The sequence below is a fragment of the Canis lupus genome, chromosome 10 (assembly GCF_011100685.1).
Source record: "Canis lupus familiaris isolate Mischka breed German Shepherd chromosome 10, alternate assembly UU_Cfam_GSD_1.0, whole genome shotgun sequence".
In the NCBI taxonomy this organism is placed as follows: domain Eukaryota; kingdom Metazoa; phylum Chordata; class Mammalia; order Carnivora; family Canidae; genus Canis; species Canis lupus.
In genome coordinates, this window is record NC_049231.1 from 57406969 (window position 1) to 57433833 (window position 26865).

General features: G+C 39.1%; 3 protein-coding genes across 6 annotated transcripts in view; 1 reads left to right on the plus strand and 2 right to left on the minus strand.

Moving 5' to 3' along the window:
* CLHC1 (clathrin heavy chain linker domain containing 1) overlaps nucleotides 1-819 on the minus strand; it is a 32096-nt gene extending 31277 nt beyond the window's left edge. The window contains exons 1-2 of one of the 3 annotated variants that reach the window (XM_038551284.1): nucleotides 699-819; nucleotides 443-534 (exon numbers count right to left, since the gene is read on the minus strand). In XM_038551284.1, the coding sequence (XP_038407212.1) occupies nucleotides 443-534; nucleotides 699-767 (161 nt within the window). In that variant the 5' untranslated portion in view covers nucleotides 768-819. The remainder of the gene's footprint in view (nucleotides 1-442; nucleotides 535-698) is intronic. The other 2 variants (XM_038551282.1, XM_038551283.1) reach the window with 2 other exon arrangements.
* Nucleotides 820-891: 72 nt separating this feature from the next.
* Nucleotides 892-3295, plus strand: RPS27A (ribosomal protein S27a). Its single transcript, NM_001252228.1, has 6 exons — nucleotides 892-911; nucleotides 1013-1077; nucleotides 1514-1568; nucleotides 1974-2059; nucleotides 2593-2724; nucleotides 3112-3295. The coding sequence occupies exons 2-6, from the start codon at nucleotides 1030-1032 to the stop codon at nucleotides 3259-3261; spliced, it is 471 nt and encodes a 156-aa protein (NP_001239157.1). The 5' UTR covers nucleotides 892-911; nucleotides 1013-1029; the 3' UTR covers nucleotides 3262-3295.
* A 903-nt stretch (nucleotides 3296-4198) lies between these two features.
* On the minus strand, nucleotides 4199-25826 carry MTIF2 (mitochondrial translational initiation factor 2). Of its 2 annotated transcripts, XM_038551280.1 has the most exons (15): nucleotides 25666-25826; nucleotides 25222-25424; nucleotides 22873-23098; nucleotides 22383-22494; nucleotides 17966-18137; nucleotides 17349-17509; nucleotides 16247-16423; nucleotides 14232-14371; nucleotides 12059-12183; nucleotides 10494-10698; nucleotides 9878-10130; nucleotides 8703-8843; nucleotides 6715-6879; nucleotides 5330-5470; nucleotides 4199-4505 (listed from the first exon to the last, which is right to left on the minus strand). In XM_038551280.1, the coding sequence occupies exons 3-15, from the start codon at nucleotides 23089-23091 to the stop codon at nucleotides 4333-4335; spliced, it is 2184 nt and encodes a 727-aa protein (XP_038407208.1). In that variant the 5' UTR covers nucleotides 23092-23098; nucleotides 25222-25424; nucleotides 25666-25826; the 3' UTR covers nucleotides 4199-4332. The 2 variants fall into 2 exon arrangements, with proteins under 2 accessions (XP_038407208.1, XP_038407209.1); XM_038551281.1 differs by lacking the exons at nucleotides 17349-17509; nucleotides 22383-22494; nucleotides 22873-23098; nucleotides 25222-25424; nucleotides 25666-25826 and having other exon boundaries at nucleotides 17966-18105.
* Nucleotides 25827-26865: the final 1039 nt, after the last annotated feature.

The window sequence follows — 26865 nt, forward strand, 5'->3', positions numbered from 1 at the left end:
TCTCCAACTAATGAGTCATTCTGGAGGTTTCTGTCTCACGTGGCTTCATTTAAAATTGGAAAACTCCTGAGATTTTCAACATATTAAAACTGTTTCACACTAAGGAGTCCTACACCAGGCCCTGAACCTTCCTCAGACTAGGACAGGTTTGGGGGGTTGGAGACGGGGCGGAGCTACAGGACAGAAAAAGATGAGCCCAAGGTTTTGAAGGTCCTACCCATCCTTGTCAGGCTGAGCTGGCCACGGGGATTCCCTTCCCCCGGAGGCCGAGGCGTCTGCTGGCGCCGCGGATCCCCGCCCCTCACGGTCTCCGCGTGTGAGTGAACGACACCTTCGTTCCCCGACCCTTGTCCCGCCTCTTAACCTTTCCTCCTTCTCATTTCCGACCCGTTTCCACCTTCCCTCAAACCATTACTCCAGCTGGCCTGTCCTCCCTCCTCACCTGAGCCCCTGTCTCCAAACACGGACTCCAGGGCTTGGAGACCGGTAACTAGGGAACCGGAGGTGTGGAACTGCATCCTGGGACGAGTAGTCCTAGAGAAAAGAAAGCAGTGGGAAACTACAATTCCCAGAAGACACTTCCTTTTCCTCCACGAGGCCCCCCCTCCACCCCACCCCACCCTTTTAAAGACTCTTTTAGCCACGTGGCTTGTATGGGAAAAGCCTTTTATAGCTATTCGTCGTTTGTTTAAACCCACTATTTCGAGGGCATTCTGAAGGTGAAAGCGAGAAACAAGTTCAGGATAGAGAGGAGGAAGGAGTTTCATTCCCCAGACAGGCACGTGGCTAGACAGCCGCCGTGGCAGCAGTCCGGCGTTCGGCGTGGTCGCCTAGGAGGTGGGGCCTCCGGCGGGGGCGCCAGGAAACCCCGTGGGCCGCGCGCAGCTTTCCTTTCCGATCGGCCATCTGCGGTGAGTGTGTGCTCTTGGGCCTGTCTCCCGCCGGCGGCCTAGCCCGTGCCCTCTTCTGCGTCCCCAGGCCTGACCCTACTCTTCCTCTTTCTCCGCCTCAGGTGGAACCGCCGCCAAGATGCAGATTTTCGTGAAGACCCTTACGGGGAAGACCATCACTCTCGAGGTAGGGGCCAGGAGGCGTGAGGACGCCGAGGCCGGAATCGGGGCCTGAAGTGGAGTCAGGGGCCCGGGCGGCCTCCCGCCGTCCAGTGTGTTCATGAGCCTGGGCGCTGAGGGCGGGTTGCCGATGCCCGAGGTGGGCGCGCACCTCTCCCGTGGATGCGGCCAAAGCCGGGGCCCGCGGTGGGGGAGGGGCGCTCCCTGCGGACGGCGCGAGCGCGTGTGGCGCGGCCGGGTCGGCTCTGGCCCCGGGCCCGGGCTCGGGAAGTGCTCGCCCGCAGCGGGCCCGGGGCGGCCGCCCGCCGGGGTGACTGGCCTGCTCCGCCGCGTGGGCTCCGGCCCGCCCCCGACCGGGCTCTGGGCTAACTAGCAAATGGGAGTGGGCGTTTGTTGTAGTTTCTTACTGTGTTACCCATGCGTTTGCACTTTTAAACTCCTAGGTTGAGCCCTCGGATACAATAGAAAATGTAAAGGCCAAGATTCAGGATAAGGAAGGCAAGTAGTGTTTTCTGGCTTAAGAGGAATCAGGCTCTGCGGGCGCCCGCTTACCTACCGCGCTTACCTGCTGGCGGGGTGGGAAGAGGCGGGTGGGCCGACGGAAGTGCTTTTGAAACGATGTTTGTGAGCTTGGGGCCAACCAGGGATGCTCTTGGCCTGTGGATTTGGGGAGCTGTTTCATTCTCTAGGCCTGTTACATCTGTAAGACGAAGGCGATGTTAACATGTATGACGTTTTGTCCTGGGGTTTAAATAAGGCCAATTGTGCAAGCATTTAAAATCCCGCCTCGCTTAGAGTAAGAACTCCGAGACGGCTGTCAATACCCTTTGATTAAGGATTATTTATAATAGTCGTAGGCAGATGCGCGCCTTCTGATGTGACTTGATCTTTGTCCTTTATTAGGAATCCCTCCTGATCAGCAGAGACTGATATTTGCTGGCAAGCAACTGGAGGATGGCCGTACTTTGTCTGACTACAACATTCAAAAGGTCTGTTTGGAAGGAAGAGCAGTCCTTTATTTTTATTGTTTTTATTTATTTTTTTTTTAAGATTTTTATTTATTCATGAGAGAGAGATACGCAGGCTCCACGCAGGGAGCCCAACGTGGGACTCCATCCTGGGTCTCCAGGACCACGCCCTGGGCTGAAGGCTGTGCTAAACCACTGAGCCACCCGGGTGTCCCAAGAGCAGTCCTTTAAATGTAAATCTTATTTTGTGACTTTGACCAACACATAATTGGGGGAGAACAACATAAGATTAGCAACAGATTGCCAGATAACTCTCCTGCAGTAACACTTCAGAAACACTGCTATAGTTTTTCCCCTTCTGGATTTTGTATACTGTGTCCTGTGGTGTGCCTGAATGTGTTCCTTAATCTCCCTATAAACCGGTAGATAACTTTTCCTTGAAAACCTGCTTATCTGTGATGTTGCGTACTTATCGCTGTGTGATGCTAGTTGCTCCTTTCTTAGTGGAATATGAGCATTACTCTAAAGCCTATTTCATCCTCTTCCTTTAATAGGAGTCCACTCTTCATCTTGTGTTGAGACTTCGTGGTGGTGCTAAGAAAAGGAAGAAGAAGTCTTACACCACTCCCAAGAAGAATAAGCATAAGAGAAAGAAGGTTAAGCTGGCTGTCCTGAAATACTACAAGGTGAGCCAACTTCATAAAAATGTTTTTATCTGTAAACTGATTTTGTTTGCATTGCTAGTTTCAAGCTTTCTACAAAAGTTTTGTTTGGTATAGTTTCACATGGTAGGTTCACTTTTAGCTACTTGTTCCAAACTAAAATTCTGATGTTGAAGTCAGATGTAGGGTTTAGGTCTTGGCTCTGTCCACCACCTGCAAGGCTGGACTTCTGTGGGCTCTGAACTGTTTTGTTGTAGTAAATTACTGGTGGGGATTTGGGAGTGCTTTGGTTTTTAAGTACAAAAGACCACCACTGTTTGTTGATTTTAAAGGGAGTATTTTGATGAGCCAGTTAAAACTTAGACTTCAGAATATGTTGTGAAATTATCTTAACAGATTTGCACTTTTTAGGTGGACGAGAATGGCAAAATCAGTCGCCTTCGTCGAGAGTGCCCTTCAGATGAATGTGGTGCTGGAGTTTTTATGGCTAGCCACTTCGACAGACATTATTGTGGCAAATGTTGTCTGACCTATTGCTTCAACAAACCAGAAGACAAGTAATTGTATATGGATTGATAATAAAAGAAGTGAACTGATAACATTTAATTGTTGAGTTTTGTTCTAGTGACTTAAAGATTGGTTTTAAGTATCAAATTGATGACCACACTATTTTGATAAACTATATACTTTGGCAGAAGAATTAGGATTGTATTTAATATCAACTATCTAGATAAATATCTATCAGTTTTTTATGTCAGCACTATTGAAATTTTGGACCAGATAATTCTGTTGTGAAAGGCTGTCCTGTGCATCATGGCCTGTACCCAACTGATGCCAGTAGCACAGACCTATTCCTACCAGGTATACCCAGACTTGACAAATGATCCCTGGGGTGGTGAGAAGGGGAGAGCTGCCCCTCCATCCCCACTTTGAGAAACACTGATTTGTATGAATTGGTGTTACAGGTCTTCCCTAAACAAAGACTATGACCTTTTGTTTCATATATAATAAATGTAAAGGCTAAGCGTTCAGTACTCCATTCAAGAAGTCATCCTCAGTCCCTGGGGTTTGGCTGGGATATATGTTGTCCACAGTACAAGTGAACCTTCAATGTTGAGTGTGAAATCTTGGGAATTTTAAACTTTGTTCACTAGTACTATTAACATTGAGAAATAGTTCCAGGCAGTATTAGGCACCATATTTTTTTGCCCATCACCTAATTCAGGGAGGTTTGCTTATCTTGGTAACACTCAACTAAAACATGCAGCTGAAGTTTAATATAAAAATTATTATTCAATGGCATACCAATAAATTCTCTTATAAAATTCTAAGATTTCTACTTCCTTGGAGGCATTATCCTTAAATAAGGTTTCCTATTTCTGTAGCATTTTGACAAGTTAACCATGTTAACACTTGGTTTAACTCTAGGGTATTTGACCACCAGTGTTGAATTCTTCCCTTCAAAACTAGTTGTTCTCTATAATTAAAGCAAGACATCTGTTTACATTTTTTAGTTTATTTTTTGAAGTAATCTCTGCCCAGCATGGGGTTTGAACTTTGAGCCCAAGAGTCACATGTTCTACCAACTGAGCCAGTTGGGCACCTCATTACTTGTTTACATTTTTAACAATTTTAAAATCCTGGATCCCAAGAAGTCTTGCCTGGAACTTCTTTTTCTTCATAACAAATAATTTCATCTCCCACTTTAAATTCTATCTTTTCTTCACTCAAACTGAGACCACAGTCCATTCCACTTTTGATGACTGAAATATCATCTTTATGGTGTTTCAATGAGGTTAATGAACCTTAAGAAAATACAAAAAAAAAAAAAGGTACATAATACATTCAACAAATAATACCTACTAAGTGCTACGTTGTCTTGTAGTAAAAACACTGAAAACTCTTAAGTTTTATAGTACTATCATGTTATATGATGGAACTAAACACTAGGGAAACCAAAGACAAAAGGTTTGCTATAAACTAAGATTTGGTTTATAGCAAAAGATAACTAAATATCCCATTTCAAAGGTAGGCTAACTGCAGAGGATGGCATTATACTCAGTCAGGACTTAAATGAGATAAACCTTGTAAAAGACTGCAGGCAAAAGGTCAAGTTAAAGGATGGAGGTAGGGATCCCTGGGTGGCGCAGCGGTTTGGCGCCTGCCTTTGGCCCAGGGCGCGATCCTGGAGACCCAGGATCGAATCCCACATCGGGCTCCTGGTGCATGGAGCCTGCTTCTCCCTCTGCCTGTGTCTCTGCCTCCCTCTCTCTCTCTCTGGAACTATCATAAATAAATAAAAAAATTTAAAAAAAAAAATAAATAAAGGATGGAGGTAAGCAAATATGCTGGAGAAAAGTCTAGAATACAGAGCTGGAAAGGTGGTTTGGGGCCAATTTTTAGAAGCCTAAAACAGATTACTGATTTATCAGGATTATCATTATAGGTTATTAGACTATCAGAATTTGTAAGGGAGGGAGCCTGTCGAGACCACATTTGAGTTCATAAGAAGGAAAGGCCTGAACCAGGAAATGGGAATGCAAGCCAGATTTCAGATGATGACACAGAATTAGCAGGTTTTGGTGACTGGATCAGATGTCAATTTGAAACAGACTGTGATGTTGCTTACCCTTCCAAATAACATCTCTGTTACGGATTAACTTAAATTTTTTTTGTTTTTCTAACTGTCCCTTTTGGACTCTGCAGCCGGCCACAGGAACTTTTTTCTTTCCTTCTGTTACAGTGAAGGTAGCTAGTATAGAAGCCTCACCTTAAGAAAGAAGAGAATATTGAGTGCACAGAAAATAAGATTCTGAGAAACACATAATTTCACACATTCTGTACAATAAGTGTGAAAAAAACAAACTCATGCATTGAAAGAAGTTCAGGTTTTCTTTGACTCTGCCAACTTTATTTTCCTTGACCACTATTAGAAACGTGAAATCCCTGGGTTTTGTTGGAAAAGAAAACTGCAAAAACATGTTTCCCAAAAGAATGAAGAAAAGTGGAATTCATTTTTTTTCCAGCAGAATAAAATGCACTAGAAGAGAACAGTTTACTGTCTGCTCCATTAAGAACCTGGTTTTCAGCTATCCCTCAATGTATTTTCTCAAAGAGATCATCTGTTGTTACCTGACTTATTTTTAATCTCCCCATTAGTAATTTATATCCATTTAAGAGTACTAATTCTGTAACTCTTAATTTTTCACTTAAAATTTAATTTTACAACAATGACTACTATCACACACTATCACATACCATTTACTGACGTGTTACTTGGTTCCTAGAAACCCTTGTAGGACTCAAAAGTTTTCCAAATTGTGCAAGAATATATAAAACTATGGTCATGTTTAGCAGGTCCGAAAAATATTAAAATCTCTGGGCCACAAGAACAGATAAAATGATTCAATCCATCTCAAATACATGTAGGCTTCCATCTGGCTAAGGGATATGCTAGAAAGCAAAATTTTAAATATGTGATACTTTAAACTTTCTTGTCATGGTGGATTTCTCTGCCAGCTTCCAGGACAAAAATCAATGGCTCCTGGGTACCTGTATGGCTCAGTCTGCCTTTGGCTCAGATTGTGATCCCAGGGTCCTGGGATACAGTCCTACATCAGACTTCCCCGTAGGGAGCCTGCTTCTCCTTCTGCCTATGTCTCCGCCTGTGTGTTTATGTGTGTGTCATGAATAAGTAAATAAAATCTTTTAAAAATAAAATCAATGGCTCCTTCCACAACATATATAATCTTTATCCCTCCCATCCCAGTCTAATTTGTACTACAATCGGTTGTTGATGTCTAAACTTTAGGACAAGTTCTTACCGCCTTATTTGCCTTTGTATCCCTCAGGGCAGAAGTATAACATGTTGCAGATGGCAGGCATGAAGATGAAGTTAGACTGAATAGATGTACAGTAGTCATTTTTTTCTAGAACACAAGGCTATATACTTTGCTTGCAAATGTCATTTATAGCACCTAAGATATGAATGTTTAACATTCAGTAAACACGCACCTATTGGATTCTCTTCCACAGTGCAGGGCAATCTGAAGCTCAGTTCCTCCTGAACATCTTCAATCAGACGGTAAATGATTTTGTGAAGCTTAATTTTTACTCCTTTTTTTGCAGCAGACTTCTGGATAACATTGCCCGCATTCACATTGAAGCCATATATAACACCTGGCAAGCAAACGATCGATAAAGTAGCACAAATATTGCATTAAATAAACACTTTTCTTTCAAGCAGCGACTCAAATCTAAATTGTCTTATTTCCTTCTATGTAAATTAAAAGTGAGTAGGGGAGAGGAGAAATTCTATAATTTTCCCAGGAAACTAGCATATTTTCAAATTACAAAGGATTTTATAAATTCTACTGTGCCTTGTTTAATAAGGAAAATTTCTTCACAATTTTTAAATCCAACCATTTAAGAGACAAAAGTGCCCATAGTATGCAAGGCAGCATTCTAAACAAAACTTTGGTTTTTACACCAGAGAACTAAGAAAAAACTGATTAGGGGTAAAACATTATTACATTGTTTTAATAACAATTGTATTACTAAATTATAATCTTATTGTCTACAACTTTCTTTTTGTGGTTTACTCATAAGTATTCAACTGGCCAAAAGATGCCCAATAATAGTTATTTAATTGGTAAAGTTCAAAAGTTATTTAAGAAATGAAAGAAGTTCCCTGGAGCTAACCATTTTACCAAAGAATAATGTATTTAGGGGCGCCTGGATGGCTCAGTATGTTGAGTGTCTGTCTGATTCTTAATTTTGGCTCCCATCAGGATCTCAGGGTGGTGGGATGGAGTTCTGCCCTCAGCAGGGAGTCTGCTTCTCTCTTCCCCCTGCCTCTCCCCTTGCTCACTCTCTTTCTTAAATAAATAAATAAATCTTCTTAAAAAAAATAATAACTACAAATACTTTGGAGGAAATAAAAAAGCAAAACACTCTTGCCTTAAATAAGTGAAACAAGGCAATGCTGACAAGAGAAAAACACAACCACCTTCAAAGTCTTATCATTAAGAAATCATTCAAAACACTATCTACATTACATAACAAAGTGCTAGGCTAATCAGTGCCTAGAAAATACTTGGAATTAGCATTACAGAAAATACCTTTTCAGTAGTAGAGGTAACATCTAATTCTATTTTTTTTAAAGATTTTATTTATTTATTTGAGAAAGAAACAGAGAGAGAGAAAAGGAGCGGGGAGAGGGGCAGAGATCGTGAGGGAGAAGCAGGCTCCTCACTGAGCAGGGAGCCTAACATGGGGCTGTATCCCAGGACCCCAGGAACATGACCTGAGCCAAAGGTGGACGCTTAACCAACTGAGCCATCCAGTCACCCCAACATTTAATTCTAATCAAGTCCAATCATGAAGTACCTAAGTGATTCACTAATCACTCAATAAAACGTTGGTGCTTTGCTAGGTGACTTCGTTAAAGTGACAGTCGTGAGTCACCTTTTTGTATGTAAGTTCAACTAATAAACAGTCCCCTTGCCTTCTTACGTATTTAAAGCTAAAATCAGTGCTTGCTTTGGCAGCGCATACACTAAAGCTAAAAACAGCTTTTCATCTAAGACAGGATTTGTAAAATTACCAATTAATAGAAAATAGACAAAAATAAGATAAAGTACTGAACAAGCTGATAACAATGTTAGGAGCATTCAAAAGTCTAAATAAAAGATACAGAGAACTAATCTTGGATTGGGTGGGGAGCTGGGAGGGGGCAGAGGACAGTATCTTCAAAAAAAAAAAGGAAAAAACAAGGGTATGAAAGAGTTGCTCAAGGTTGCAGTGCAGTGAAATGAGTGGAGCTATGGCTGCAATACTGTACATCCCATTCGGCTCCATGGCTGGGGCTCAACTACAGCAAGAAGGGAATGTTCATAAGGGTAAATGGCAGGTCGACTAGCCAAGCAACAAAAGACAGAAGCAAATGGTTCACAGTGTGTTCTGAGGAACACAGTTAAACAAATAGGAAAGAGAATTCTTACCATGAAATGTTTCAGCAAGGTTAACATCATTTTCACTGACATCACCCACACCAAAGTGTACTAATTGGAGTTCACACTCATGTGAAGCGTCATAGGTATTCATAATGTCCACAATGGCCTCAACGGAACCATCAACATCACCTAAATGCAGCAGAAGTTTAAAATGACTGGTTTTAAGAGGCATTAACAAACTCAAAAACGACACAAATCTATCTAAAGCCATAACAGGAATGCCATTTACCACTAAATCCACTTGGAATTAGGTTTAGCATTATAAATATCTATTTAATTTAATAAAGTTTAATGAACCGAACATACATTTACAACAAAATCAGCAAGAAAAATATTTATTAAAAACCTCCCCCAGTGCAATGCCTGAGTGGCTCAGTGGCTGAACATCTGTCTTTGGCTCAGGTTGTGATCCCAGGGTCCTGGGATCGAGTACCGCATCTGTCTATGTCTCTGCCTCTCTCTCTGTGTCTGTCATGAATAAATAAAGAAAATTTTTAAACAACAACAAAAAATCTCCCCCAGCGAGGGGTGTGCAAAAAGCTTGAAGGAGGGCAAAGGTACAAACTTCCAGTTATAAAATGTGTGAGTCATGAGGATGTAACATACAGTCTAGTGACTATAGTTAATAACACTAAATTACACATTTGAAAGTTACTAAGAGAGTAGATCTTAAAAGTTCTCATCACAAGAAAAAAATGTTTTGTAATTATGTATGGTGATAGATGTTAACTAGACTTAACTGTGGTGGTCATTTTGCAATATATACTAATATCAAATCATTATGTTGTATACCTGACACTCACATAATATTGTATGTCAATTATACCTCAATTAAAAAAAAAAATCTCCCCCGGGGCACCTGGTTGGCACAGTCAGTTAAGTGTCTTGACTCTTGGTTTTGGCTCAGGTCATGATCTCCTGGGATCATGGGTTGTGGGATCCAGCCCTATGCTGGGCTCTGCGTTCAGTGCAGAGTCTGCTAAAGTTTCTTTCTGCCCCTCTCCAACATGCTCTCTCTCAAAAAAAATCTTAAAAAAAAAAAAAGACTCCCTCTAAATGCCAAACTATTTTTAGCTTAAATTTAATGGCCCAAATTAATTGTGAGAATGAAGAAATATATATATTCCAGAAATGAGTGTAAAGTAAAATTTTTCCAAAGTCACCTTTAATAATTATAGGAAGTACAGGTGAATCCCTTTCTTCTTTCTCTTTTGGCTTTAAAAGTTTTTGTTCTTTTTTTTCTTGATACTTTAGAAATGATCTCTCCTTCCAGTGCAAAGTGCCATACTTCTCACGGGCTTTCTGATGTGCTTCTTGGTGTTCCTTTCGCTTTTCTTCTAATATTTTCAGATCCTCTTTATTTTTCTCCTGTTCTTGCTCATACTTCCTCCAGTCAACAACTGCACGTGCCCTTCCCTGTGAAGCCATTATTTAACTAGATAAAAACCAGTAACTTATAGGTTAAAAGCCTTGTGTTTTTCCCCAACTTTAGCTTTCTTAACTCATACATGAAGCTACTAATTCCATAAATTTCAGGAAATTTTTATAAAACTTTAATCTGGGGATTTTGTGTATAACAGCTGATCTAATTTAAAAATATTACCTCAAATTTAAAATAATTCTATAGCCAAATTCTAAAATGGCATTATTAGCCTCTCATAGGCCCTTATAGTCTACAACTATTTGTTAACATAAATATACTTACTTGGTATAACACTATAGATTAATATTTATAATCATTGAATCATATCTAATATATAGGAATTAAGCTTGATATACCTCAGATTCTACTTCAAGAATTTCATCTCCTGCAGAAGGGAGGTCTCTCCAGCCTACAATTCCCACTGGCATGCTGGGATAGGCCTCTTGGATTGGTTTTCCATTCTCATCAAACATTAAGCGTACTTTTGCCCAACTCTTTCCAGCAACCAGAATCGAGCCTTTCCTCAAAGTTCCTCTTTGAATTATAGCTGTAGTAACGGGACTAAAATGAAAATAAACGTATATATTCTTACTGACAGAATCTAAGAACACTTTCTTAAGTAGAGCAAAGATCTTTATGAGCCTTAAATATATATAATATGTACACAAGGGCTAAGTTTCTCAAGCACTTTTTCACTACAGAAACATTTCTACTTAATTGCCAAAAGGTAGAAGCAAACCAAATGTCTATCAATTGAAGAACAGAGATAATGCAGTATATACACACAATGGAAAATCATGCAAGCTTTAAAAAAAGGAAAGCCCTGTCATATGCTCCAACATGAATGACCTTAACTCAAGAACATTATGCTAAGTGAAATAAGCCAGCAAAAAGGACAAACACTGTATGATTCTATTCATACGAAGTGTCTAAAGTAGTCAAAATCATAGAAAAAGAGAATTGAAAGATAGTTGCTAAGGGTTGGGGGGAGGTAGGAGGGGAAATTAGGGTTTCATGGGTGTAAGGGTTTCAGTTTTACAAGATTAGAAAGTTCTAGAGATCTTTTGTATAACAATATGAATATATTCAATACTATTGATCTATACACTTAAGAATGGAAGAATGGTTAAGGTGGTAAATTTAATGTTATGCTTCTTTTATCACACTTTTTTAAAATAGGAAAAACAGGGATCCCTGGGTGGCGCAGCGGTTTAGCGCCTGCCTTTGGCCCAGGGCGCGATCCTGGAGACCTGGGATCAAGTCCCACGTCAGGCTCCCTGCATGGAGCCTGCTTCTCCCTCCGCCTGTGTCTCTGCCTCTCTCTCTCTCTCTCTGTGACTAAATAAATAAAATCTTAAAAAATAAAATAAAATAAAATAGGAAAAACAAAAACGAGTTCTTACAAGCTAATGATAGTGAAGGCTGCAGATAGCTGCGTGTTCTGAGAGAATCCTAATCCTCTTTCTGTAACTCATTTGTTAAGCAGTGAAACGTTTTGCTGATAGGGAGAAAAATTAAAGAAGAGAAGAGCAATGCAAAGACCTTGCTATATATTATATTAATGAGTAAGGACATAAAGAATTTAGGAATCCTAAAATGCAAAAATTGCTATTTCATTCCAATTTGTTGGTCTATACGGCTTTATTTACCAATCCAGTAAAACCAGTGAGGAAAATATTCAAGCAAAGTGGACTACTCACCTCATCTAAGACTAGCAGATACATACAGATAGTTGCTATGGTCTACTGATAACTGCATTTTTGTGTTCTGTGTGCTAGTGCAATAAATCCTTTTCAAAACAAATGCTTTGAAAATACTGTTCATGTCTAATAATAATATACAATAAAAATAATACTTATTTAATCAAGTCACAAAAACAACAAAAAAAATTATTAAAAAGCAAGCATTTTAACAGTCCTACCCTCTTCCTTTGTCTGTGAAAGATTCTATTACTGTTCCTTCTACTGGACCAGTGGGGTCTGCTTTCAATTCTAACATTTCTGCCAAAGCAATCGTTGCCTCTGCCAAAGCCATCAGATTATCACCCTTCAACAACAACAAAAAGGCTTTAATATACAATAATAAAATATTATCTGAAATTTAAATATCAGGGTCAGAAAGCCAAATAATCCTTCACAGTTATATTATACTTTTCTCTTTAAGTATTAAAATTATGAATCATCCAATTAGAAAGGAAGCAAGGAAAGGAGGAAGGGAGGGAGGAAGGCAGGAAAGAACAAAGCAAAGAAAAGCAGAAAACCTGATCCAGGGATAGGTCTATCAAGGAAGAAAAGCTATTTTATTAAAAGCATTGCCATTATTGGTACTTGTTAATACCCTTTCATAAATACTTCATTCATTCTCTCTCCTCCATCTGTCTCTGTAATTGTATCTTCTTCCTCTCACTTTCTTTACAATGCTACTTTGCATTTTAAGTTCTATATAACTGAAGGAGCTTTCATATCTATTATTTCATTTGACCAACTTAAGAATGCTATAAAATAAGTAAACCAAACATTACTTACTCTTGTCAAATAAATAAGGAGAAAACATACAGACTAGACTCTAAGACACACTCTGTAATCACCGAGCTGTGCCACCTTGAAGAATCACTTCACCTCCCTCAACCTCCTTTTCTCAACTGTAAAATGAGGAAACTAGATTAGATGATTGTTTCACCTTTAATGATCTATGTTCACTATGCTTTCTAGGGCTCCAAGATCACACAGCTGATTAAGTAGTGATGGAACTGGAACTGATATGCAAGGGACTTTTCCATTCTCTGCGTCAGCTAAGAGATGGCTCAGTTGTCAGAGTATAAAACAATGGAGGCAAGTGTAAACAAAGCTGATGAAATACTCTACTCACTTATCCACTTATTACTAGTATCTATTTCAATTTACAAAATGCTGCTCTGAAAAGCAGAACTGGAGTATTTCTTTGCATCAAGGGTCCTCTATCTCTACTTGGAAAAAAAGGATTCATCTTACTTCCTGCCACTTCCTCCCAATTGCTTCCATTTCCCAGGAATCATCTCTGCCATGCCTCCAAGTTTGCCTAAGCAGCATCTCCTGATATCTGGGCAGAAAAGGTGATCGTCTTCAAATGTTTTAATCTTGTCATATAGCTTTCAGAGTGCAATGGCAATTGAGGTATAGTGGAAAGATAAAACAAGGTGGCATGTTATGAATTTCACAGAAAAAGAGACATGGCTTTACTATTGATGGAGGCATGATTGGTGAGCATTTTAGAGGTAACAAATTTAGGAAATCTAAAGATAAAATGAGACTTAACAAGAGGGAGGTGGCCAAATATAGTACCATCCCTTCAGTGAATGATGAGGAAAATAAAGTATTATATATTATGCATAAACCATGGAATATGGTAAGAATGGACAAAAAACGAAATTGTTACTTAGCAGCAAACTGCTTATAAGAGAACTGGAAAATGATGTCACAAAGCAGGTGTTTTTCAATTAAAAAGAATCAGAAAAGAAAAATGTCAATCAAAAAAGACAATTTCAATTAGAAAAGAATTGGTCATTTGAAAGAAAAGGAATTTAAAAGAAAATGGAATTCACCATAAATAACCTAAAACCTACAGCAATCTAATTCATAAAAACACTGAATCAATCAATAACAAACTGAACTCAAAGGTTTTATCTTTGTATTAGTGAAATTTTTGTTTAAATCCTCATTAAATACCCTAAGACCTTTTCTATGTTTTTTCACTATAAAAACAAGTACTTACTATAAATTAGATTTCATTTCTGCTTAAAACAGTCTTCAGCAGCTTACTATCACCCTATCCACATCATTTACCATTTGTTCCCATTCTTAAGTATCTCACAATAAGAAAAGCATTAGGTCTGGACTTGATCCCCCACTGTTCAGCTATCTAACCCTGGACTGGTGACTGACCTTTCTGAGCCTAATTTCTAATCTGCCAAACCAAGACAACGATACCAGCTTTGCCTAATACTACAAAGAATTTTTAAACAACAGAAATTATATGTATCAAAATGCTGTTTATGTGCACTACGTGCATTATATACAACAGGCCCATCTGAACTTATTAGCTCCTAAGTCATTTACCGTGACTGCAGAGATGTGCACTGCTTGGACATCGCCTCCATAATCCTCACACACCACATCATAAGCTAGCAGTTCTTTCTTCACTTTTTCAGGATCAGCCTCAGCTTTGTCACATTTGTTTATGGCAAGTACAATAGGAACTGAAAGAGGTAAAATGAGTGCAGATGAGGACACCTTCAACTCCAGGTATTGACAATGGAAGGCATCAATCTTTTCTGGCTTTCTCTTTACTCAGTAGATGTACTAAACTAAGAGATCTTAAAAAAAAAAAAAAAAAAAAAAAAAAAAAACCTGCTTTAGACACTCCCTACACTGCTTTCTGCACATAAAGGATTCTGGATGTGAAATGTCAAAACTATCATTATAAACAGATTTTGAGTTAAGAACAGATACCTAAGATGATAATAAACAAACAAAACACAACATTTTGAGTAAAGAAAGGCCTATCTTTAAACCTGCATGTAAGATCAGCAACTATACTAAAGATAATCTCCAGAAAAAAAATCAAGAGAAGATTCTCATCCAATACTAAACCACTAGATCATTTGCCTCTTCTTTCCAGGAGCTATTAAGTCATTGTTAAAGCCTAACATATCACCCTGGAGTGACACAAAGGAGCATTGTTGTAAACTTTCTCTTAGGATTTACAGCAACTCTTCATTCATACACACTTACTTTAGTGACTGACTCAGTAGATTCTCAATAAACATTTGCATAATGAATGAACCAAATAATCATATAATCTACTTGTCAATATTAAACATACCCTCCCATTAGAGAAATCACATAAAATGCTAGAAGATAATTCTCTGGTTGAGTTTCAACGACTTTTGCAATTTTCTCAGGTATCAAAAGAAATTGAAAACAGACACAAAAAAGTTATACAATCCACAACGTACTATTAGAAAAATTACATTGCATATGGATGAGCTAAAATTTAACAAAGATAAGAGAATTAGAAGAATTAGGTATAGGAAGCATGCTTGTAAGAAATTTACCCTATCACAACCACCTGCTTTGTTATGGGAATCCCTGACAAATTTATCACTCTCTTCCTTTTGTTATAGTCCCTCAAATCATTAAGAACATAGTCCATTCCACAAAGGCAGTTTTGAGGAATTAAAAAGGAAAAAGAGTAACCCTGGAAACTAAAAGGCCAGATTCCCAATGTGGACATGATGAAAAGTAAGTGTAACTGGAGGCAGTTCCTGTCATTCTCTGGTTCTTAGTTTTCATGCTGTAAGAAAAGAACTTATCTAGAGTGTGACTGTCAACCTTTCTTTTTTTCTCTTGCCAACCAACCTAGGGGAATAGGATGTACTCTCCATCAGGTACATTTTCTGCTATCTCAAGATATTTTCTCAGTGGGCATAGGGTTTACATCAGAGTAAGAATGAATATACAAAGTATATGTGTGGGAGGGTGGCTATTACTACAGTTTTTAAATGAAAAAGAAAGGGAGAAGATAGCTAAGTCATTTTCTAAAAGTTTCAATTTTACACCTTTGACCAAATAAGAACTTATTTAAAGGACAGGAAGGAAAAGTTTCTCTTTAGAGAAGAATTCCAGGCAATAAATGAACAAGGAATAACAGAAACGGAATATCACCACATTACAACTCCTAATGTATTTAGGTGATAGGTACACAGGAGTTCATTGTTCTATTCTTACTTTTAGAACTCAAATTTTCCAGGATAAAAAGGTTTTTTAAAAAGTCATTTAAAAATAATTAAATTCTCACATCATGCCAAGTAAGTAAACTGTATTGGAAGGACTGTATTTGTGATCCCAGGTCCACACATGAATCCTACTACACCCTTTTTAGTAGTTATGTCTGTGGAAAAACAATTCAACTGTCCTTGAGCCTTATCTTTTCACAAGTATAATAATCCTGGGATTTCCAGGAAGATTAAAGGGCCCCAGAATAGTGACTCTACATGCTGGATCCTTTAAAACAAAACAAAACAAAAAAAAAACCACCTTCCTTCCTGACACCTAAGTCAGCCACATGGTACCTTGAGCATCTCTGGCATGCTGAATAGATTCTACAGTTTGTTTCATCACTCCATCATCTGCAGCTACAACCAATATAACAATGTCAGTGACCTGAGCACCTCTGGCTCTCATTGCTGAGAAAGCAGCATGTCCTGGAGTATCAAGAAACGTTATCCTTTCCCCAGAAGGCAGAGAGACTGTGGAAACAGAAATCCAAGAACACCATAGACTCAAATATGTACTTTCTTAATACAAAGGAATATATGTGAAATTATCAAACAGAATCAATAATTCTTTAAAATAATTTATTCCTTCTGTTAACCTTAATCAGGAACAATACAGATCATCATTTCACACTGAGAAATGTAACAACACAGTGAAATCTTTAGTGTTTTCTTTTCATGTAATAAATTCAAACTAAAATACTTCCTATTTCTAGAATATGCTTTTCAAAAATGTACCAATTAGTATCTAATCTGGAGACCAACAGCTATATAGGCAATTCTCCCCTTCATTAGCAAACATCAGTTGCACAACTGCCTTAAGCAACAAAGGCAATACAGTATACAGTTAGGAGCTAAGGATTTGAGCTCAAACTCAGCCTCAAGTATAAATCTTGGCTTTGCCACTTACTAGCTGTGTACCTTGAATGAGTAATTTAATCTGCACAAGCCTCAGCCTCCTCATCTATAAGTAGGAATATTAATACCTACCTTGTGATGTCGTTGTGAAGGTTAAAAACATAAAACATATAAATAAAATGTTCACCACAGTGCTGGGCACATGCTAGGTGCTCAGTAAATGGTAGCTGTTATTTAATTATTAGTAACAACATTATCACAATCTAGCATTGAAGAATTGTAGGTTCATTAAAAAAAAAAAAAAAAACAAAAAACAAAACTAAGAATGAGCCAGAATAAAAAAGATAATATAAATTTCTTCTTATACAATGTACAATATAAGCTTTATGAAACCACCTGCCCTATACTTCATCAGACCAATGACTTTAAGCTTTAGGCTTCCCTTTTATTTGAATTTGTCTATCTCATATTATGACACTTTGGTTTAAAAAAATAGTATGTGGGGTTTCCAGGCACATTGTAAGGTAATGTGTGTTCATACCAAGAAAGGCACCAATGTGCTGAGTGATGCCTCCAGCTTCCATTGCTGCCACTTGAGTTTTTCGCAGTTTGTCAAGTAACGTCGTTTTCCCATGATCAACATGGCCCATTATAGTAACAACTGGGGACCTTGGGATTAATAAAGCTGGATCTGCCTGAGGCCTATAATTAACAGCAAAGGAGTTTCATTTCTTAAATATCTTTATAGCCAGTGAATTGGTTTGCAGTCATCTCTGTAAACTACCATTAACAATAAAACCCAACATTTGACTTTCATTAGATATAAATATCTTCCTCTTCCATAAATACAATCAATGAATGACCTATGACAAGATATATAATGACTGCCCATGTACAGTTGGCATCTTCATAACAACAAGCACACGGAATAAAATTTTTAAGTTCAGGATCAATATACACACTCGGCAAACTAAGAAAAACAACCTGCAGAGTTTTATAACCTAAATATACTTTATGATGTTTTAAACACTTTGAAGAAAAGTTTATACTCCCATATCATTTTAACTACAAAAAAAAATTTAAGGTATATCTTTCTGTTATAAAGTGTGAATAAAACTATACGGTCTCCATCCCCCAATATACATGGTTAAGTTTTACCTTTTTACAGCATCTTTATTTTCTCTGACTTTGTCCTGTTTTAATTTGCTCCATTTTAACTTCATCCTCGTCTTCTTTATTACTTCTTTGATCCACACTTCATCTAAATGTGAGTGTGCTTCTAGTGAATCTATGTCAATATCAGTGTTCATTAAAGCTTCAAATACACAATCTGGGTGGAACAGATAAGACCTTTTAGGATCATGAGTTAAATGTTCACAAAAGTGACCTCTATTAATAAATGTCTATATATAAACAGTAAACTCAGTGAGAATAACTACGTGAGCTATTCTTCTAATGTTAACAAATTACAAACAAAGTCAAAGAAAATAATCTTTAAAATGTGATCATTTATATTAAGGACATTACTGCACTCATAAATATTTGAGTATTTATGTACCTTATGAATCATCTGAGCCACCAATAAAACATCACATGTTGTACACATTTATATTGAGCAGTTTATCACAGCCTAGTTCTTTGAAAACTTGTGGTTACATACGTCATGCATATATAAATGTGCATATATAATGTGCGTGCATATATAGTTCATTCTCATTATTCACGGTGAGTATGTCCTAAACCCACCACAAATACTGAATTAGCAACTACTAAACCATCACTCCAAGGGGAAATACAAGGTTAGGTTCCTTCAGTTCCTGATCACATCTTCATTAGCCAATCAACACACATTTTGTTTTATGTGTTTCTGTTTCAAGACACCTTATTTAATATATACTGTTGACTCAGTAACATCCAACTCACAGCTAAAAGCCCTAAAACCGGTGCATGAACAAAGTTTGTCTAACTCATGTATTTTCTCTGTAAAGCACATGATAGCCTTCTTGCAGTTAGTAAACAGCACTTCATTTAGCACTCAGCTTAGAGCCAATTTAATCAGCAAAATCAACAAAAAGGATAAAAACGTGAAAACGTCACTAAGCCACAAAATGACACTTATTTGCAACATGAGAGCTAAAGCAAGAAGGTCGAGATTTACCTAGTTGAACCTCCGCTAGGAATGTGTGATTGGGCAACTCAAATTTTTCACTGCTCCACACGTGTCCAAGAATGACTGTGAAAGCACTGTGAATACTGATTTGGTGGCTACAAGTACATTTTAGAGAATAGGGCAATACAAAATCTCCACATAACAAGGATCAACTGTATGCACGTGTGTTGTGTACACACACACACACAGAGTTTCTCAGAATATACATACGTACAATTTATTTATTTATTTATTTATTTATTTATTTATTTATTTATCCATTTAGGATGTCCAAAAAGTCTTAAAATATAGGAAAAATATTTACTTGGTGTTCTTCTTTGCATTTTATTTAATATACTTTTTTTTCATTTCAGTCATATTTTCCTGTAGATGATAAATAAATTTATCTGTGATAATGAAATAAGTAGTTTTATGCTTAACTTTTAATCACCCTTTAAATATGTATTTTGAGAAAAAGACAAGAGAGAAAGGCATTCTCAAATAAGCAAAACATTATACAATAAAGAATATCCTATTCACCACTGTGCAGGTAAATGTTTACTCATAAGACTCTCAAAAGAAAAAAAAAATTTCACTGATTGTTACAGCATTTCCCAACTTCCATTGTGCAAAAACTTCCACTATAGTTGATTTCAGCTACCAACATGAAGTCACCAAACACAGAGATGGAAAGAGATGCACAGTAGCATACCATTATATAGTATTCCTACCATATAGGAACATGGGCATAAATAATCTCAAGAACACAAAAAATAGCAAAACTCAGTAAAAGAATTAGGAGTGCAGGGGTTCAATGAGTATTTATTACCTTTGTTTATGATTTAATTTTTGTAATGGTTATGTTTACCAGCTCACCTACTTCCTTAGTTAGCAATCGGCTGAAAAACTGGTGCAAGCCAGCCCCACACATCACTGATCCTACTCTGTAATAATGCTAAGATATCCTTTCCTATATATATCCTCACCACATCCTTTCCCAAGAAAACAGTTTAAAAGACTGAAACAGTACAAATTTTCTATATGGATATGCACTCAGAGAACAAAAAATCCATATAAATTATAATGAGGAGAATTATGTTTCTAATAATGCTAAAATCCCTAATAATCCAGTAACTACAGTTTTCCAAGGTTATCCTAAACTTATGAAAATAACTTCTACAGAGATAATCTCTTTCCCTCTATACTAAATGCATTTAATGTTAATATATTATTTTATCTTAAATATTTACAAGTAGAAAAGTACCTAAAGCATTTGAACCAGAAATATTACATCTGAAGTTATTTTAATTTACCCAGAGGAGGGAAAAAAAAAATCTACTCACAGTGCTAAAATAGTAGTTAAAAATAGTCACGGGATCCCTGGGTGGCGCAGCGGTTTGGCGCCTGCCTTTGGCCCAGGGCGCGATCCTGGAGACCCGGGATCGAATCCCACATCGGGCTCCCGGTGCATGGAGCCTGCTTCTCCCTCTGCCTATGTCTCTGCCTCTCTCTCTCTCTCTCTGTGACTATCATAAATAAATAAAAATTTAAAAAAATTAAAAAAAAAAATAGTCACCATCTTCTTCTTCCTTTTTTTTTTTTTTAAGTAGGCTCCATGCCCACCATGGAGTCCAACCCGGGGCTTAAACTCACGACCTTGAAACTGAGATCTGAGCTGAGATTAAGAGTCTCAAGTTTAACTGACTGAGCCACCCAGGGGCTCCCAAAATTTTCACCATCTTTAATTTAAATGAGATGAAAATATAACACTAAATAAGCTTCAAATAGATAACTTTTATTTAAATCATGGCATATCAGTTTTGGATCTAGAGCACCCATCTATAGGATTAAATTTATGTTGTAATTACAGTTTATTTAGCAATACAAAAGAATTATTAGTTATGGGTGTGGAGGGAGGCAAGATTTAAAAAAAAAGAATCTTCGGGAGCCTAGGTGGCTCCATCAGTTGAGCATCTGCCTTGTGATTTTGGCTCAGGTCTTGATCTCATGGGTCATGGGATCAAACTTGCCTCTGGCTCCCCACTCAGCAGGGAGTCTGCTTGGAATTCTCTTTCCCTTTCCTTCTGCCCCTCCTCACATTTGTGCTGCTCCTGCTCTCTCTCTCGCTCTAAAATAAATAAATAGAGCTTAAAAAAAATCCGTATCTTTAACGATAAACATAGATTTATGGATTGATATGTTAATTATCACTGGCTTGTGCATATATTATACTTATTACTCCATTCTTTCTGCTTTCATATATGAAAATTGCCAATAATAAAAGTCTTAAAAATCACATCTACTACCAATGTTATTTATAAAGTCCTATCAATACAGTTTTCCTTGGAGAAACTGTCAATGATGCAGCCATACGTATTTGTTCTCTTAAACTTTTCTAATGAAATGATTACATAACCCAACTGCAAAGTTATAAAAATCCAAGACTGGGTGAACTTTCTGTTCTTTGTAAGAATGTACATTACAGAGAGTAGTAACCCTTTCAGGTAGGAAATACATTAAAATTCTATCTCTGCTGTAATTTACAAAATAATAATTCTTGAGAGATAATCTGGTCTGTGAATAAGACCATGGTCTTGATAGCCATACTCCCTGAATTCAAATCCTGGATCTACCTGGCTCATACTAACTGTGGCAATTATTTATCCTCTCCATGCCACAGTTTCTCAACTGGGGATAATAAATGGGGATAATAATTATACTTATCTCTAGTGTACTATGAGAATTACATGAATTAATATGTATAAAACACTGGTACATAGTAGCAGCTCAATAATAGTTATTATTTTTCTTTTTTCCAAGAGTCTGCTTTGTCACTTTATTTTGCTACAATAGGCTATTTCTTATTTAATGAATTTTAATGTTAATTTATAATGAGAACTCAAATTCTGTTCCAATAATCCTAAAGTGGTAGTAAATACACCAACAGTGCAATGAAGGAATAAAAAAATGACAATGATGCTAAACATTTATAAGTAAAAACAGTATTATTAAAAGTTGTTACTACAAATATTTTTCTGCTGGCACTATAGATATTGTTGCAATGAGTGAAAAAAGAAAGTCAGAAATTATAGACAACAAAGGGAAAGTATAAATACAGTCTCTCAGTCCAAAAACATTCTTTGGACTTCCTCTATAAACCTACAGAATTTCTGAGAAGGGTTAGTACAGAGAAGAAAATCTTTTCCACTTTTATTAAAAGAAAAATCTTAGAGAACTATATTTAGCTAAGATATAAGACACTACAGTTTGTGACCTAAAGTGAAAAATACTGGAATGATTTAACATCTTTTTAAGCCACCAGTCTCATTTTCATCTTTGACTGTCTTAGTCTCATTGCAAATAAAAATTCCATTGTGGGAATATTCAATGTTCCCACATTTTTCCTTATAAAATTATCTGACCCACCTATGTCTTTTTCCATTGCTCTGGCCAGTTCCTCAACAGTCATTCCAATCCATACCTCCACCTCCTTTTTGGATTTTGTTGAAGATAACGGAGGTTTCTGTGATCTTTCTTCCTGTTAAAAATTCAGGACGCAGACAGAAGGAAGAAAAAATTAAGTGACAACAGATTTATTCTGGAATATCTATCCATAATCACAGCTCTGATTCCTACCAACTAATATTCACACAGATAGTTAAACCTTAGACTAAAATTCACAATCTTCCACCTCTAATTCACTATTATATACTGATTTCCAGGTAATCGAATTCATCAGCATTACTAAACAACAAACTAGAACTTCCCTTTTTCACAAAGACTCACTGCCTGGAGTGTAGCATTAAGGAATAAAGATTATGTAAATGACAAAACACCCAAAATGGATTTCTACTCATGCCTTAGCACTTTCATTTCAGACCAAATAACAGAGTAACTGACAGAAATCTATAACTACCTTTTTTGTTACTAGAAGCCTATATTGAGATAAAGCTGCCCCAATGACCAGGTCTGTTTGCCAAGGCCAGACGCAGGGCTGAGCTGTCCACACAGGATAAGCAGATGAAAACACATGACTCCACTGTGCTAACATTCTTCTTTGACCCAGGCTGTGCAGCTGCCTAAAGACAGCGTGACATCGTAGCAAGTTCTCCAATTTCAGTATCTTCAGGTTCATATTGCCCCTGGAAAAATTTTTAACATAATATTTTGGTTAATATTAAAATCAAGTTAGCAAATATTAATTGGATATCTATTCCTTTTTTTTTTTTTTAATTTTTATTTATTTATGATAGTCACACAGAGAGAGAGAGAGAGAGAGGCAGAGACACAGGCAGAGGGAGAAGCAGGCTCCATGCACCGAGAGCCCGATGTGGGATTCGATCCCGGGTCTCCAGGATCACGCCCTGGGCCAAAGGCAGGCGCCAAACCACTGCGCCACCCAGGGATCCCTGGATATCTATTCCATGAAAAGCACTGTGCCAGAATTACAACAATAAGCAAAGCTGGATTCCTGCCCTGAAAGAGCTCACAATCTAATTAGAGAGATGGGATTCCATACTAACTACTCTCTAGATGTTAATCACCATCACCGTTAATGTTCCTACCAGGCCAGAACTGAAATACAACTTACAAAGGGATTTTTTTATTTTTCTTTTTTTATAATTTTTTTTTAAGATTTTATTTATTTATTCATAGAGACACAGAGAGAGAGAGAGAGAGAGAGAGAGAGAGAGAGAGAGAGAGAGGGAGGGAGTTAGAGACACAGGCAGAGGGAGAAGCAGGCTCCATGGAGGGAGCCTGATGCGGGACTGGATCCCTGTTCTCCAGAATCATATCCCGGGGCTGCAGGTGGCGCTAAACTGCTGTACCACCGGGGCTGCCCAGGATTTTTTTTTTTTTTTTTCATTCTTGAAACATCAGCTAACCAGATCACAACTAGAGTGATTTTTCTAAAATGCGAACTTGAACTCATCAGCTCTTTGCTAAACACCCTGCAGTGGGTGGCCATCACCTCCAGTGTCAAGTGCAACTTCGAATCATGCTATCTAAGGACTCATTATCTGCCTTCTGCAAACCTCTCACTTCATTTCTTACTCATTGTCCCCTCACTCCTATCTCCAAGCTTTTATTATTCTGATCCCCTTGTAATCCCTAATAGTCATCTAATTTTTGAACCTTTGCATATGCTCTCTTCTTGGAATTCTTTCAACCCTCAATATTCTTCCCTCTTTCCACCTCCCTCTCCCCACCAAAAAGATGCTTTAGAGTGGGAAGAAGGCATCTAATAAGTATCTATTGAATAATGCCTTTTGAATATTGTTCTCGGAATGAAAGAAAAGTTACCTGAAAGGAAACTGCAACAGAACTCAATAGTATCGTCCAGAACTCAAAAGAGTATAGTCATTTTTCTCCTTGAGTCTTCCTTCTGCTCTCAGGACTGCCATTTCTACAGATTTGCTTTCTTAGCTTCTAAGGAAAGGAGCGACTAAAATAATGTAGATGTGCCCGTTTCCGTCTCAGCAAACACTTCCTGAATACCACCTTCCAGACATAACATTTGAGAATATGTTGATTCAGAGTTTAATAAGCCAGAGTCCCTTCCTTCAGAGTTTACTGTCTTTAAAAAGTTCCGATTTCATGATTCTCAGGCACATGAAACACCTGAAGAATGGCACATTTAAAAAAATTTTTTTTTAATTTTTATTTATTTATGATAGTCACAGAGAGAGAGAGAGAGAGGCAGAGACACAGGCAGAGGGAGAAGCAGGCTCCATGCACCGGGAGCCCGACGTGGGATTCGATCCCGGGTCTCCAGGATCGCGCCCTGGGCCAAAGGCAGGCGCCAAACCGCTGCGCCACACAGGGATCCCACATTTTAAAAATCTTATTTAGGGCAGCCCGGGTGGCTCAGCGGTTTAGCGCCTGCCTTCCGCCCAGGGCATGATCCTGGAGACCTGGGATCGAGTCCCACGTCAGGCTCCCTGCATGGAGCCTGCTTCTCCCTCTGCCTGTGTCTCTGCCTCTCTCTCTCTCTCTCTCTCTCTCTGTCTCTCATGAATAAATAAAATCTTAAAATTTTTTTTTAAAAAAATCTTATTTAGGTACCTGTCCTCGGCCTAACAAGGAAAGGGATTCCTTTAGGAAAAAAAAAAATGTCTTAATGCATCTAAAACCAGATTCAACAAGGGCACGGGTTAATGGAATGCGAGGAGATTAACCAACGTACAGACAGGTAACAGGAAGGAATCAGCAAAATAACATTAAGGGCAATAAATCCAGGTGTGAGAACGGGAAGGACCCTTACTTGTTACTTATTCCAAGCTCCTCATTTTACAGAAAAGGAACCCGGTTTCTCCGATGTCACACCACCAGCTAATGACAGGTCTGGAGGCCAAGCTGTCTGACCCCCGGGTCTTTCGCAGCCAGGATTTCCTTATCACGGACTCTGAACAGAGATGCGGGCAACACTCGGCGGCGTCGGTGGGCGCGGTCAGCCTTGGAATTTACCTGGAAGGTAAAAGGGAGTCAGGATAGAAAAAAAAGACTGGTGTGGCTTGGCCTCGAACCTGGATCCCAAGGGGCCGCGAGGCGAACACGGCGCCCGCCGCGCCTGCGCGGGGCTCGCGGGTATCACACGCACCGCCGACAGGCTTCCGGGGGCTCGCTGTGTACAGGCGGTGCCGCTGCCCCTCCAGGCCAAACAAAAGACGCCCTCCCGGGGCCGACCCGGCACACGGACCGCACTCACCTGGCGGCCGCGTCAGGCGCTGAGCGTCGGGATTCAGGAGCAAAGCGGGGATCACCTTGCGGCGCCGGGATGCTGCCCGTCAGTCCGTCCCCGAAACGGTCCCCCTCGGACTTCCGGTGCCGCCGGAAGCGGTCCTCCCCGGAATTCGGACGGCGGAGTCCCAAGGAGCTGCGGCGGCCAGAACTGGGGGGGGGGGGGGGGGGGCCGGGAGGCGGTGGGTGCGCGTTGCAGCTGCGTCCGCGGGGTCCGCCGCGGGTCGGGGGCGCCTCTGCAACCCTCCCCTTCCTGGGAGGTCACTTACTGCCGCCGGGGCGGGCTGGGGGGCGGGGGGCTGGAGCCGCCCTGATGCTGAAATGTGATGGAGGTGATTGCTAGGCTTTTCAAAGACGCGTGCTCAACAAGGAGGGGGGGATGTTTTCCAAATTACCTGAGCGGAACCCTTCATCACTGTCAAGGTCATGGGAAACGAGAAAAGACCGTGACAGATCAGAAGGGACCAAGGAGACACGATCACCGTATGCGACGTGGAATGCTGGTTGCAATCCTGGAACAGAAACGCACATTAGCGGAAAAACCGATCCGAGTCCAGCGTGCGGGAGGCTTAGCTGTAATCCCCTGTGTGAGCTGCTTCAGCTTGCTCGGGTGTAAACATTAGACCCGGCGCGGTGCAGGGCGCTTGGCAAGTCTCTGTTCTCTGCGGCTTTTCTAGGATCTAAATTTATCCCAAAATGTAAAGCCTATTTATAAAAAAAAAAAAAAAAAAAAAAGGAAGCGAATGAAATCCTAAATCCCACCTATTCAGAGATAACCCCTTTTAGTATTTTGGTGAACATCAAAACAATGTCGGGGCACCTGGGTGTGAGCCACCTGGTTAAGCTGGTGGGATCCTTCCTTTTGGCTCGGGTCAGGATCTCAGGATCATGAGACCGAGTCCCACCTCACGGTCCGCCCTCAGCAAGGAGTCTGCTGGAGATGCCCGCCCTCTGCCCCCCACCCCACTGTCATGTGCACTCATGTTCTCTCTAATATAAATAAATGAATTTTAAAAATAAAGTGTACAGTGTGATGATCTGCTATACATACATGTTGTGAAAGTATCCCCCTTGCATTGAATTGACACATCCATCACCTCACAAATTTACTTATGTATTTATTTTTGTTGTTGTCGGGAACATTTAAGTTCCACTCTTAGCAGATTTC

Excerpts from the sequence above, each read along its gene's own strand:
- RPS27A (NM_001252228.1), top strand. The coding sequence starts at position 1,030 with ATGCAGATTTTCGTGAAGACCCTTACGGGGAAGACCATCACTCTCGAG. Across the intron at positions 1,078-1,513 it reads GGAAGACCATCACTCTCGAG|GTTGAGCCCTCGGATACAAT; the intron begins GTAGGGGCCAGG and ends TTAAACTCCTAG. Across the intron at positions 2,725-3,111 it reads CTGTCCTGAAATACTACAAG|GTGGACGAGAATGGCAAAAT; the intron begins GTGAGCCAACTT and ends TGCACTTTTTAG.
- MTIF2 (XM_038551280.1), bottom strand. The coding sequence starts at position 23,091 with ATGAACCTGAAGATACTGAAATTGGAGAACTTGCTACGATGTCACGCT. Across the intron at positions 18,138-22,382 it reads AGCAATGGAAAAAGACATAG|ATTGTGTATTTGAAGCTTTA; the intron begins GTGGGTCAGATA and ends TGTTCCACCCAG. Across the intron at positions 8,844-9,877 it reads ACTTCCTATAATTATTAAAG|GTGATGTTGATGGTTCCGTT; the intron begins GTGACTTTGGAA and ends TGCTGCATTTAG.